General features: G+C 37.7%; 1 protein-coding gene and 1 long non-coding RNA gene across 21 annotated transcripts in view; both read left to right on the forward strand.

Moving 5' to 3' along the window:
* Window positions 1–815: 815 nt before the first annotated feature.
* On the forward strand, window positions 816–1,387 carry LOC147642645 (uncharacterized). Its single transcript, XR_015273182.1, has 3 exons — window positions 816–923; window positions 1,020–1,078; window positions 1,157–1,387. It is a non-coding gene; the product is annotated as an uncharacterized LOC147642645 (long non-coding RNA).
* An 894-nt stretch (window positions 1,388–2,281) lies between these two features.
* FER (tyrosine-protein kinase Fer) overlaps window positions 2,282–13,973 on the forward strand; it is a 32,890-nt gene continuing 21,198 nt past the window's right edge. For 10 of the 20 annotated variants that reach the window (XM_086839636.1, XM_086839637.1, XM_086839641.1 and 7 more), the window contains exons 1-3: window positions 3,526–3,663; window positions 3,831–4,079; window positions 6,087–6,274. In XM_086839636.1, the coding sequence (XP_086695762.1) occupies window positions 3,618–3,663; window positions 3,831–4,079; window positions 6,087–6,274 (483 nt within the window). In that variant the 5' untranslated portion in view covers window positions 3,526–3,617. Of the gene's footprint in view, window positions 2,672–3,525; window positions 3,664–3,830; window positions 4,080–6,086; window positions 6,275–13,973 lie in introns of those variants that run through there. The other 10 variants (XM_086839638.1, XM_086839639.1, XM_086839643.1 and 7 more) reach the window with 2 other exon arrangements.

Raw genomic sequence — 13,973 nt, forward strand, 5'->3', positions numbered from 1 at the left:
CAGGAGAGATGAATGGCTGGTGGAACAAAGAGCAAGCCGAGCCAGAGACGGATACATGGGCAACAGGCTGGCCCAGAGACGTTGTCTGGCCAAGAGGACGAGCAGGACATGAAAGCCAGGAGGAGGAGGATGAGGATGAGGATGAAGGTGGTGCATCATTTCCCCGGCAATCAAATCCATTGGTCAGGGGTTTTGTCCTCCAACACGGCAGCATTAATCGGCATAAAGTACAATTTCTCACACCCTTTTCCAAGTACCAATGCGATTTCAATATCCATTATTCAGCCAGAGAATGGGGTGCTGCAGTACGAAGTGGAATGGCCACACACAACAAAAATGTGATTATTTTTCTGGTAAATATTCTTTAAAATATATAGTAATTTTAATAAAGATTTACTGGAAAAGTAATCATCGAATGTTAGTTGTAAATTTATAAGGCAAAATAAAGTTCTTTCTGAAATTAATTCTTTTCTAATAACTTCCTATATATGCATTATGTTATGGTTATTTTATGACTGGAACTTATCACTTTCCAAGTTAAAGATTGTTACTTTTTGGTATAAAATAAGTATTTGTATAACCAATTTATTAAAGTTAAATCAGCGTTTAAAAAAATGTATTTACAATTAATATTCAAATCAAATAATAATATTCAAAACTAAGAGAATAAATTAAAAGACCAAACACATAAGCGACATTTAGAGCTTGTTCAATATATAATATTTTCTATAAAAGAAATATTAGTATATTTTGTTATTATTATTTATTCAAAACTATGTTAAAATTTCTCTCCATGCACTAAAGTGAACCGTCTGACTTTTTTTAAACAGTGTTTGCATTATGCGGCGAACAGGACCCGGACCAGGACCAGGACCCCATCGTAGACCACACAAGGACAACAAAGACCAGGAGCAGGAACGATGGTAAGGTTATTGCGCTTTTCACTTTCCCATTTATTAATGAATTTATTGGTATGACTGCATTTGATGCGCAAATGCATTTGCACATTTATCGTGAAGCTGGCAGGATTCGTTCCAAAAGGGGGGAGCGGAAAAATTAAATGGATATAGCCCACTTGGTATGGATTGGCGAGGACGAGTCAAGGGTAGATCTGCGCATAGCGTTTATCATAGCTTTTGTTTTGGTTACATTACAGCTGCTTCCGTTACCAGGACGACCATGGCGTGGGTGGGTGGATGGACAAGGACTATGTACCCTCCCCTTGGATCCTGGCAGCTGTCAACCAAAAAGTGCTGAACCTGCGTAATTAATAGTGCGGAAATTTTGGTAATTCTCCGATTACAGCTGTCTCTGTGCAAAAGGAGACAAAGTTAGGGGAGAGATAAGAGAGTTAGAAATTTAGGAAAGCGTATTTTATAACGATTTTTTTTTTAAATTCTTATTTAGAAAATTTTATGGAAGTCAAAAAATTTAATCTGCACTGCTATATATATTTAAAAAAATATAATTATGGCTTGTCAACTTAATACCAAAAATAAATGTATAATTGAATTTATTTTTTACATTCAAAGATTTATAATATAAAATCCTATATCCTTAGGTTTAAAATATAATACTATTATTATAATATACTATATATATACTATATTTATGTACTATACTATATCTACTAGGTTTATATACTATATATTTCGGTTAATAATATATAATAATAATATATATACTATTTCCTTTGGACGTTCAGATTGCGGCATTTTAGTTCGAAATAAAATACTTTTGTAGTCCGTTAAAAGCTTAAATAATTTTTTTAATTAAGGGACTTGAGGAAAGGGTATACATATTAAGTAGTGTTAATAATTAAGTGTTATTTTATCAATAAATTCACAATTAACATTTATTATTCTAATATTAAGAGCCTTTTGAAATTTACTCAAAAGTCTTATTGCGTTTTTAATGAAATTAAATGAAATATCCAAAAGGTTTTTTATAAAAAGATATTAATTATTATATTAATACAATAAATAATTTATTTTTCTATAAATGACCTTAAGTAATAGTTTTTAAATAATGAAAATTTACCTAAAAACTGACCAAAAATGAAAGACCATTGCCAAAGAGGGTTGCGGCAGACAAAAGGCAAAAGTCAACAAACAAGCCTAATCCCCAGGAAAACCCCTTGGTAATAGAGACTATTCTTTTGTTTAAATGTTTGCTGGGAAAGCAAACAACCGGTTCTCCCTCCTGCTCTCTCTCTCCCACTCTCTCTCATTTTCTCATTGCCTTTCTCTGGTTCTCTGTTTTTCTCTCAACAACTCGCGTTACTCATTCGCCGAGTTGTCCGCTCAGCGTTCATCGGCTGCCGGCCCGCTCAGTTATCGCTGAGCACTCGAGGCAGACGGTTCGGTTTCCGGTTACGGTTGCGGGTTTTTCTGGTTGGCATCGTTTTGGGCCTGGTTTAAAAGTTTAAACTTGATACGTTTACGATTCGATGCGAATTCGATTCAATTCGATTCTGTGCGCCGTTTTTGCTTGCCCCGCGTGGCCATGTGAAGTGCTTGGGCCAACGAAATTTTAAAATTTATCCCTGATAAAGCCTTTGAAACGAAAGATAACGATCTATATATACGAATATATATAGAATTATGATTGTGTCAAGAACTGTGCTCTGATTAGGCAAGAAAATTGCAAGTGACCAGCTTTAGGGTCGGAGGTAAATGTGGCTCAAGATCCCTTGCTCCCCCCCAGCCCCAAAAGTCACATAACCCCACCTGGGAAAGATTTATTTGCCTCTAGCGGATCACCGCTGAAATAGTTATTTACATTTTTAATTTATATAACGGTGGCGGTGGTGCCGTGGTGGTTCTGGTTTTGTGGTTCTGGGGATGCTCATGCTCCCCCAGCTGCCTAACCCGTTTACTGGAGTTGGCCAAGAAACTGCAGCAGCAGCAGCAGCAGCACGCACATACAGGCAGTGCATCAAGTTGCTGTTCTGGCGCATCCGTGTATCTGTAAGATACACGTACTTGCCGCACACACCTTCTGCCTGCCCGACTGACTGCCTGCCTGCCTGCCTGCCTGCTGAGTTTCCTTACCGTCTCTTTCTCGGGGCAATGTTTATTTTTGTTTGCTCGCCCAGCAAGCGGGAAAAACAAGTTTTTTTCTTTGAAACCAAAACAACAAGACAACAAAACAACAAGGAGTTAGCCACAACTGCGCCACAGCTCATGGCTGGCATGGCTTTTTGCCTTGGAAAATATACTTGGGTACTCGCATTGGTGTGGTGAAAAGTTCAAGTGAAGACAACTGTTGCATTCAAAATACCAAAAGATAAATATATACATTTATGCAGCCGTGAGCGTGAACGGAAGATGCGTTAATTAGCGAATGAGAAAATGAGTATAGTGACTCGAATCAAGTCGTTAATCAAAAGCCGAGTCTAATTAGTAAATGTCGCGACAAAACGTTAAAAATCGTACAAGAAATATGTATAAAGAAAAAACCCATAACAAGAAATGTCATTATGTGAAAGTTTATTTTTTGGCTGCAATATAAAAAAAAACCAAGTGTGAGTGTGTGTGCCACATAAATAATTAACTTCAGTGAGGCGTCAACGAGTTAAACCCACCAACAAAAAATAAAAATATATATATATTGGCATGCAACAAGTGTTTGCCATATGTCCGTTCATTTCGGTTTTTCCTCGTGAGTGCATTGTGTGTGTGTGTTTTTTCCTGTGTGTGTGCTTTGTGAAGTCTCAGTCCCCATTTCCCCATTTCCCCATACCATTCCCAGTCCTCCCCACGTAACTGCAAAAACTTCTCCCCACCGATAACACCGAGTTCTCTGAATCATTCCGTATTATCTCGCAGAGAACAAAAATACAAGAAGCATCGATCGAGATCAGACCACACCCGCCATCAGGATGGGTTTCTCATCGGCCCTGCAAAGCCGGGCCGCCCACGAGGCGCTAATTGGGCGCCAGGATGCTGAGCTCCGGCTCATGGAGACCATGAAGCGATCCATACAAATGAAGGCCAAGTGCGACAAGGAATACGCCATCGGCCTGACAGCTGTGGCCCAACAAGGCCTAAAGATCGATCGGGCTGACGAAATGCAAGGTAAGACAAGAGCCATTTCCTCTCCAATCTCTGATAAGATTAGATATTCAATAATATTTGCTTAATGATAGGCACAGAAGTGCTTGGGTCTTAAGTGTAGAGAATAACTTTACGGCCAGTCAGGTTTCTTTAAATTTATTAGCAGCATTTCTTTACGAATTTTTAGACATATGTTCAAACATATAAATTGTATTAACATATGGCCCTAATAAATATAGAAAATAGCTTTGAACCTGCCTGACCTCTGGGGGCATTACTCATTTAATTCACTGGGTGGTCCAGGGTCCAAGCGGTTACAGCATCGTCTGGCCTGGCCTGGCATATCCATCCATTAGTCAGGGTAAATGTCCGGCAGTTATAGTCGCTGCTTTGAGATAAGCCCAGGGATGACAGTGTTAATACCCTCTGATGGCGTCAATGGGTATCGGATAAGGGTGCATGGCGCCGCATCCCGGTTTGTAAATCTTACGGCTCTTTGCCAAAGACTGCAGGTCTTTCTGGTGTGAATTTTGGCAGGCTGCAGAGACGGAAACTGACCAGGCAATCGCGTGACTTGATCACATTTCCAAGTGAATAATACGCATAGGGCACTATTTCAAACGATTCGAGATAATCGCCAGACAAGCAAATCGTTTTCAACTACCGTGCTCTGTGTGGCATCATCATCATCATTATCATCATCATCCGCTCACTGGACAGGACTTCTCGTTCCGCCTCCGAGTCCGGGTAATTGTCTGCACTGGCAGATAAAAGCTTGAATTGAATAAGAACTTCACCTGGCTTTATAGTTTTACTCTATCTGCCCTAGTCCTTTTCCTTCTAGCCCTCCAATTATGGCTAATAGTAGATACCAAATGGACCACCAATATCCTCATATCGTTTGGTTTTCCTTTAACTATATATCTTTTTTTTCTCTGTGTTGTTCTGGCGGCATGTGCATCTTACAGATACATGTATCTACGGCTACTTGCCAGCTGAGCTCATCAAAGTGTCGACAAAGTGCAGCTGTCTCGGATTCCGGTGCTGGGAGGGAAACTCTCCATTCTTCCTAGGCGAATGCGAATGCGAATGTGCTTGCGAAATTGCTATAATTTCCAGTCAGTGTCAGTTTTTGGCTTGGGAAATGTTTTCCTCGCTGTTTACATGGTCCAAACAAATGTATCCGCTGGATGCGAATGCACGCACACCACACACACACAGTCAGGCAGGGCGGCTAACAAAAGCAAAGCCAAATGATTTAGTTTGGGCCATTTGATAGTCTTATAGCCACTGCAACCGCCTCTCACCTTGACCGTGAACTTGAGCAGAGTATCTACGTTTTTGGCTAAAAGCAGACCTTGCTCAGCGGAAGTATGTATATGTGCTTGAACATTTGAAAATGTTGGGAATATGCTTTGCGTCATATTAGCGTAACTCTGGCTTAAGACCAATGATTCATTGTCGTGGCTTTCCCTTGCACTTTTCCCCAACTGTTGAGCGAAGATAATCGTGATAGTGAGTCACAAGTCTCGGCTAATTGTGGATTAGCTGCGGTTTATTTTGCGGTAATTAAGACTGTACCTAATAAAGATATTTTCTAGGTGTTTACTTTATATAAAGAAAACAAGATGTAACTGTATTATAATCTTAAGAGAAGTCGGGCAAATCTCTGGCAAACAAAAGAGAATTATTTAATTAGGGAGGAGAAGATAGCCACATCTTCCAGAAGGTTGTAAGATGTGATCTTTGGACTTTAGAAAATAAACTTGTTTCAGTAATTTAAAAAGATTTAAAATATCTATTTATATATCAAAGTAAGAAAAATGATTGAAACAGTTAAATATAAAGTATTTTTGATATTTAACTCGTAAAAAGGAAGCGTTTATATAAAGAGACCTTATAGGTAAACTACCTTTAAATATTCTTTAAACATTCTTATATTGAAAATAAAAATGTCTTGGTATTATATCATGATTATAATCATAATTTAATATACAAAACCTAACTATAATTTCTATTTCTCTACAGGCAGCCTGATCACCAAATCCTGGCGATCCTTTATGGATGAGCTGGACCAGCAGGCAAAACAGTTCAAATTCAATGCCGAACAGTTGGAAGTCGTTTGCGACAAACTGACACATCTTTCACAGGACAAACGGAAGGCTCGGAAAGCCTACCAGGAGGAGCATGCCAAGATTGCGGCTCGCCTGAATCACGTAAGTGTGTGGCAGACAACACCTTAAATCCTCACTTTAAGATATATTATTAAACCGAGCAATCATGGACGCACCCAAAACAAAAGACAAATGAATTGACAAAAGGGGGAAGGCACTGAGAAAAAATCAGGGTAATAATCAGTTGGAGGAAGAAAGTTATTAACCAGCTATTACGAAAGATATTTCCTTTGCAAAGGTATAAATTCAATTCTTCATAAGGTAAGAGTTTAAAGGAAAGGGGTGTAATATAGATATAGATAATGCACCATGAAAAATAAAAATAATCAGTTAATAAAATCGTCAAATTTGAGATGGTTTATAAGCCTAAATTTCACACTTCCTGTTTGAGTTCTTCTGAGAATTCGATTTCCGCTTTGAACTTGAGAAATGTATTTACTTATGAAAAATCAAAAGGAATAAGAAAAAATTCTAGTAGTAAATTCTTTTAAAATCCTTCCAAAGTATTAGATAATTTTTAGAGTGTATAAATACATTTATTTATGATTACAATTGAGGAGTCAGTCAGGCACAATAACAATCATTATAACTCAAAGCTCCGCCCACAGACTTCATCGTCGTTTTCGTCTTTTGTTATTTTGTTGCCGCCTGCCTATTGTCCGACATTCTTATTTATCAAGTATTTGAGTAATCAAAATAAATATTAAGCATATTTCTGCGGAAAAGAAGAAACAAACTCTGGGCCATATTTAAGCAGCTTAAAAGAGTCGTGTAAATACTCGCCAAAATAACAAAAAACACCAAAACAAAAACCTTTAAGAAAAAGGAGAACATCGGACTGGCTTTTGTTGTGGATGTTGCCCAACGATGTACTAAATCAATAGAAGTGTTTATTTATGAGCCATGTCGTGCGGCAACAAGTTTATTAACCCAGCGGGCAGAAAATATTAGGAAAAAATCGCAAAAAACGCTCTCAAACGATGGAGAGCAACACGGGCATGAAGAAGGGTCAACAGGCTGAATATTGTGAATATTCACGGGTGCTGACAGCAAATTAGCATTTGGACAGACACAAATAGCCGCGGCGGAACTTCACTCAAGTACGAAAAAAGGTTGAGCTGCTGTTTTTGTTATACATATGTATATATAGATACATATATGAAAAATGTTTGGCTTTTAGACCAGCGTTCTGGCCATATGCGACAAATGGCCAAAATGGCTGACGGTGACCCCAAAACAAAATGGAGATTGTTTTGTGATGATTTTGGCACAGTATTCCGGGGGGCTACTGTTTTATATCTATGTATGTATCTTCCTGTGGCCTTTGTCAAAACCAAAACAAAAGCCATTGCTCTGCTCCACCAGCTTACTTTAGTATTATTTATTTATTTATTTATTTACCAAGATATCCATCTATTTTTCGCTGCAAACGAGACTCGGGTCTTTTTGCGCCGCAGTTTTGCTCAATTTCGAATTTTAAAATGCCAATCAAAATTTCAGCAAATCGTCGAAGATTCGATTCGCTCTCTCTCTCTCCATCTCATCGTTAAACAATGTCTAATGCCCGAAATTGTTTATTGCAGTTCAAAGTTTAATGGGTTTGATGAAATGTTCGACGAACCATTCAGCGATTTATTTGCAACAACAATTGTGTATAATCAAAAAAAATAAATAACTACTAAGTAAGGAGTAAGAAGGCCCAACACAAAAAACTGGCAACAACACATGCTCCAGACTTGCGCCAAGCTCGAGTCAATTGACAACAATTTAGCAAAATAGCAATAAAAATTACAAAGCATGCAGACAGCAGCAGCAAAAAAAAGCAAAAAAATAAAAACCAAAGCAAAAAGAAACTAAACGAAATTCTGGGTAAAAATGGATCCAAGTGGAAGATGAGTAGAGCTTTGCCTTTTGGCTCTGACTTGAATCCATTCGAGCAGCCAAGGCACACAAGAAATGCACTTGGAAAATTTATGGGTTATTGCTAACATAATTCAAATATGTTTTTTAATATCTTCTAAAATCATTTTTATAACTTTGCAAAGTTAGGAGCTTGTAACACAGTAAAGGAATCATTTCCGACCCTATAAATCATATATAGTCTTGATCAGAAATAATAGCCGAATCGATCTAGCTATGTCCTGTAGAAAATAAATTTTTGAAATTTTTTCAAAAATTTCAAAATTCGATAAGGGGTTACATCGTTAAAATTTTCAAAATTTGATAAAAATTTGTATTTCTTAAATTTTAAAACTAAGTATGCAGATTTATTAACCTAACAAAACCTAACACAGAATAGCTTTCCGATTTGAAATTAATGCATTTTTGGCTTAGTTATGGTTTTTGAAAAACTGAGGTTTACTTAAAAAATGTGCATATTCAAATATTGATATAATATACCTAGAATACAGATATTTTAGGTTTTCTTGGAGGGATATGGAGGTTAAAAGTTCAATAATTGTATATATCCTTAATTCAGTTTTCTATTAAACTTAAACCCCTATTTTTTACAAGTGTTCTCCTCTGGCACCCCTTTTTTGTTTTGCTTCAAGTTCTAGTTCTCCTTCGCCTCTTTGGCTTTTCTTTATTGGACTTTGACTCTGTAATATTTGCGCAATGGATTGAACGGGGCAACAACAAACAACAAAACCTGAGTTATTGTCGAAAGAGTGGGGACAAGAAGTCATTGGGGAATTGTTGCTGTGTTGTTGATTTAATAAGTGTCTAGAAATGGGTCGTCGAGTTGGTTAGTAGGCATCCGTGTGTGTGTGAGTGAGTATCTGTGAGAGTACACACACGCAGCATCAGAATCGGTTCTATATGGTGTTGATGGATTGAATTGCAATACAGTGTTGATGGATTGCCATTAGATTATTATTATTGAGAGCAGGCAAACAATTCAGATGTTTAAGAGAGTGAAGGAAATTGATTAACATGCTAGGCTAGGGGAATGGATTTGAAGAGGTTAAACTTGGACTATAATTTATTAATTAAAAATTAATAATAATAGAAAAAATAATAACCCATATTATAAAAATCAATTCTCTAACTAGTTTTCTAAATTAAACCTTTGAAGGTCAAGCAATAACATTTAACACTTATTAAGAATGACTTTTCATATTTCCTATAAATCTAAAGTTCAAAGATATCTAAAAAGATCTATAAATCTATTTCCCCTAGGCATTATAAGTTAAATAATTTTATAATGTCAACATTCCTTATTACCTCAAACTTTCTGGTACATATTTAAACAGTTTACTTTAAACTATCAAGTGCGCCAGCAATAACTTTTTAATTACTGCCATAAAGATAGTAAAATGTCAATAGTTTGCAATTCCAGGAACCGTGCCATTACTTAATGAGTGTCTATATAACTCTTAAAAACTTGTAGAGAAGCCCTGAAAATTACCAATCACTTAGACCCAACTGTCACCCAAAAATATTTAACTGCGTTGTTTGGTTATTAATTGAAGGCACTTAAGGGCGTCGTCGTTTATTGCATATACATTCATACATATGTATAGATATTTCCTTCTTAATGCTAATGGATTTGGAATTGGCTTTAATGTATCTCTCTTCTATATCTTTTGTGTGCTGCACATACTATACACGCCCCCGCAGAAAAACGCATTAGGGTTCCACTTCCGGGTGGGTTTTCCACCGCTTTTCCACACTATACACACACATGTGCTGGCTGTTTTGCTGGGGCTTCGCATATTTCTCGGTTTGCTAGACCGCAGAATATGGCCCAAGTCTGGTTCTGCAGCCTGAGATAGATTTCCATTTCCATTTCCAGCGGCTGGCATTGAAAATACTGCGGCGGCGAATCGCACTCGTATTAATTACAATAAGTTCAATTCAAGTGTAGTATCTTTATAGCGACGTCAACAATCGGTCGTCTGTCTGCTACGTCTCTTTTCTCTGGTATTTTTAGATAAGCCGATAAGATATGGGGTGTTTTTTTAGAGGGGAGGCATACGGGAATGCTGTACTCCGATCGCAATGCAAGCCGAGTAGCCACATCAAATGTATCTATCAAATGCACATGGCCCGCCCCAGAGCAGCGCACTTGAAGATACTTAACAGGGGGCCATTGCTCGCTTGGAATTCTCCATTAAAAGTATACAAATCGTATGCGGGAGACGGCGCCAAAGTTATTTTTTTAACCACCACCACCCCCCCTGAATTTCTTACCCCATTTCACCCTGAAAACAGGCGCCCCCTTCACTTGACTCAATTGGTTCTACACAAAAGCCTTTCGGACAGGCAGACATTTAATTGAGCTGCATTGACCTGTGCCCGGAGTTCTTCTCAAGTGTCTACAAAGTTTTTTACCCCAATGAAAAATAGCCACACGCCCAGGGATAGATGATAATATGGAAGACACTGAGAAAATGACCTCACTTGTTCAAAAATATCAAAGAAAATTGTAGTAAAAACATAAATGATATATTTTAAAATTAAATTATATTTGGTTTAGTCCCTTTGACTTAAAAGTAAAACAATGAACTTACATCTTAGGAGACGGAATGCTCAAGAAAGTATTGCTAGGAAAATGTAGCTAAGCATATGTTGCTAGAAACATGTTGTTAGGCACATGCTGAGCAACAAACATGGTGGCTTTATGTTGCTAAAGGACAGGCTTAGCATTAAACACAACGTTTTATGACTTCTTTAATTATCGACCAAATTTCACAATATTATACATCTACTTCTTGATAAATAAATTCTCATTCGAAAAACCTTATTCTCGTTTTTTTCCCTGTACAAATTCAAATGTGCTTGACTTCCCAAAAAGTTAATGCAAAATCCAACTTGTGTGAACTGTCTTGTGGGTAATCTCGTCTCACTGAAACAATGCGATACGGTTGAAACTAACATGTGGCAGCTCTGGGAAACCGTTCCGCCTGGCAAAAGATAAATTGGTTTCCCCACAGAACTGAGCCAAGTACAGGGTCAGAAGTGCGTTTCGTACCCAATTCTGGCCAACAATTGTCAACGTCTTGATCCCTAAATGTTAAGCACATAAAATGCCAAAAACAACTTAACTGTTTTGGCTGTCTGCGTGGGGTACTTCCGGGGGCCAGAAGGGAGTTGTAACTGGAAAGTTTCTTGACATTGCGACAAAAGCTGCACAATTTGCAGGCAAGACACACACACACACACATATGGGGAGCAACTTGTAGATACTTTTGTATCTGTTTATCTGCTAGTCACAGCCCATAAGTTTACCCAAGTCCAGTGATTTCCAAAGTTGTGCAGCTGCGGCCTGCACACGCACGCAGCGCCCCCCAAAAAGAAAAACAAAATTATAGCTGATATTTGTTGACAACAAACATGCGGCAAAGTTTGTTTTTCCTCGTTTCGGGTTTATTTTTTATTTTAGAAGCGGGAGGGCGGCATTGGATAACGATTACTTGTTCTTTTTTTGGGGGTAACTCCAACGGAATTGTAAAAACGAAACTTGCGGCGTCATGGCGTGCGTCTGGCGTCAATCGCCTGGGGTTGGTTTCCCAACAACAGCCCCCGGACAACATTCAACATTTTAGCCACAATCTGGGGGGTGGCTAGCATACATAATTGCCACATAATGGCCAAGACTGCGGCGCCACTTGGAGCTCCGGCACTGACGAGTTCCGGCTGCAGTTCTCCAACTCCAACTCCAACTCCGTCTCTGACTCATCTGCCCCTCGTGCAGGCGGCAACTTTCGATTTTGGCCAGAGACTCTGCTGTTTGCGGAACTATTAACCCGCCATGCAGCCGCATCGACGACCATTGTCTGGGCGACATAAGTGCAGTGGTTGGTGCGGGTGCACTGGGAGAAAAAGTACCACAAGAATAAGCCACAAATTCAGTAATGATTTCTAGACTATATTTAAAGAAAAATATATCTTCATGGTATTATAATTATAGTCAAAAACTTAAAACGCAGTGAAGGAATTATTTCCGACCCTATAAATCATATATATTGTTGATCAGCATCAACAGCCGGTTTGATCTAGCCATGTTTAAGAAAAATTTAAGTTTTTCAAAATTTTGAAAATTTTATAAGGGGTTACATCATTAAAATTATCAAAATTTGAATAAAATTGAAATTTTTTAAAATTTAAATTGAGTATGCAGATTTGTTAACCTATTAAAAACTGACACAGGAGTGATTACCGAATTAAAATTAATGCATTTTTGGCTTAGTTATGATGATTTAAAGTATCAAACTTCAAGGGTATAGAAATTTTGTTTTTACAAACTTTGCTTTTCTTTTGTTCTTTTTATATTTGTCGTCTTATAGTCTTATAATTATTATATATTCAATTTGTATTAATTCCAAATACAAATAACATCTTTGTTTGTTTTTATATCTGAAATTCTATTTAAGACAGGCTCTTTTAATTTCTAATAATCAAAAAATCATAAAAAACACACCACAAACATGTTCATAAATCTTATATCTTAAAATGCATCATATTTTCCCTCGGTGTCTGCAAAAAAGACGTGTTTGCCAAACTAAAAGTCTCAGCGACCCTGATGATGATGATTACTTCCGTCAAACAGTGACATTTTCCACGTGACGTAGCTTTTCCATCCGCCAAATGCACTTGGTGGCACTTGGGCTTTGGGTGAAAATCCGTCTGCAGAGGCTTTGTCTGCTGGAAAAACCCATTATCTTTTTCGCAGCAGCATTGAAAATATATATAATTTGAATGCATTAAAGGAAATATGTTTGTTATGACTTATAACATTGAATATCTATAAAAGCTATAAATTTTCCCTAAAATATATATAGTTATATGTTATGGTTTTATAGTTGTCATTAGTTCATTTTAATAACACCATTATAAGTATGCAAAATCGAATTAAAATACATTTCTCTCTTGCTTTTCATTTTCTGATTTATTTACCTCGTTATTGGATTTCTTCTTAATTCATTCGCATTTCACATAGCTTTTAATTCGCTTCTTTTTTTTATGCTGTCGAAAATATATCATCAATTATGTTTGTTGATTCCCCACCAAGCTGAATTTCGATGCTTTTGTAGTTTCTTGTCTTGTTTATGGGCGAAGGTGCGGTATCTCCATTACTTTTTTTCTGGGTCTGATACCCACACCCACGCCTTCATTTGATCCAAACAGCCGCCAAATTGTTTACGTTCAAACGGGAAGAAGAAAAAAAAAACACCGAATAAATGTTTATTTATAAACAAGAAAAAAAATGTATATCTGGCTCGCTAAATGACGACAAATTATAGCTATTTCATTGCTGCTAATTTTCTAAAGAAATGATATACACACACATTGCAAAAGGGGGGATTACACCTCTAACCCCGCACGTGTCGCGTTCGTTTGCATTTTAATTTTTTTTTTTTGGGAAGTCCGATTTTGCGGTGGCAAATTGAGTTAAGCCTGTTGTCCGTTCCGACCGCAAAAATAAAGGGCAGAAACTGAGGGGTTGGCTGACAGGACAGGACAGGAGGCAGACTGCAATGTCAAGGATCAGGGCCTGACGGGCTGCCAAGTGAATGGCGGCGGGGCTGACAGGACATCAGCCAGATGAGTTCCGTTCCGGATGCCCACAAATGCATAAAAGGCGAACTTTCTGGGTCCACATGCAAAGTGTCCTCCTGGCTGAAAATTCTAATAATACCAAAAATGTCAACAAGGTACAGTGGAAGCGGGAGAAAAGTGGGAAATTAGGGTTTAAAATGGTAAAAAATAAGATTTATTAATCATTTTTGGAACCTTA

This window comes from Drosophila serrata, unplaced genomic scaffold, assembly GCF_035046125.1.
Source record: "Drosophila serrata isolate PLE 108 unplaced genomic scaffold, ASM3504612v1 contig_376, whole genome shotgun sequence".
Lineage (NCBI taxonomy): Eukaryota > Metazoa > Arthropoda > Insecta > Diptera > Drosophilidae > Drosophila > Drosophila serrata.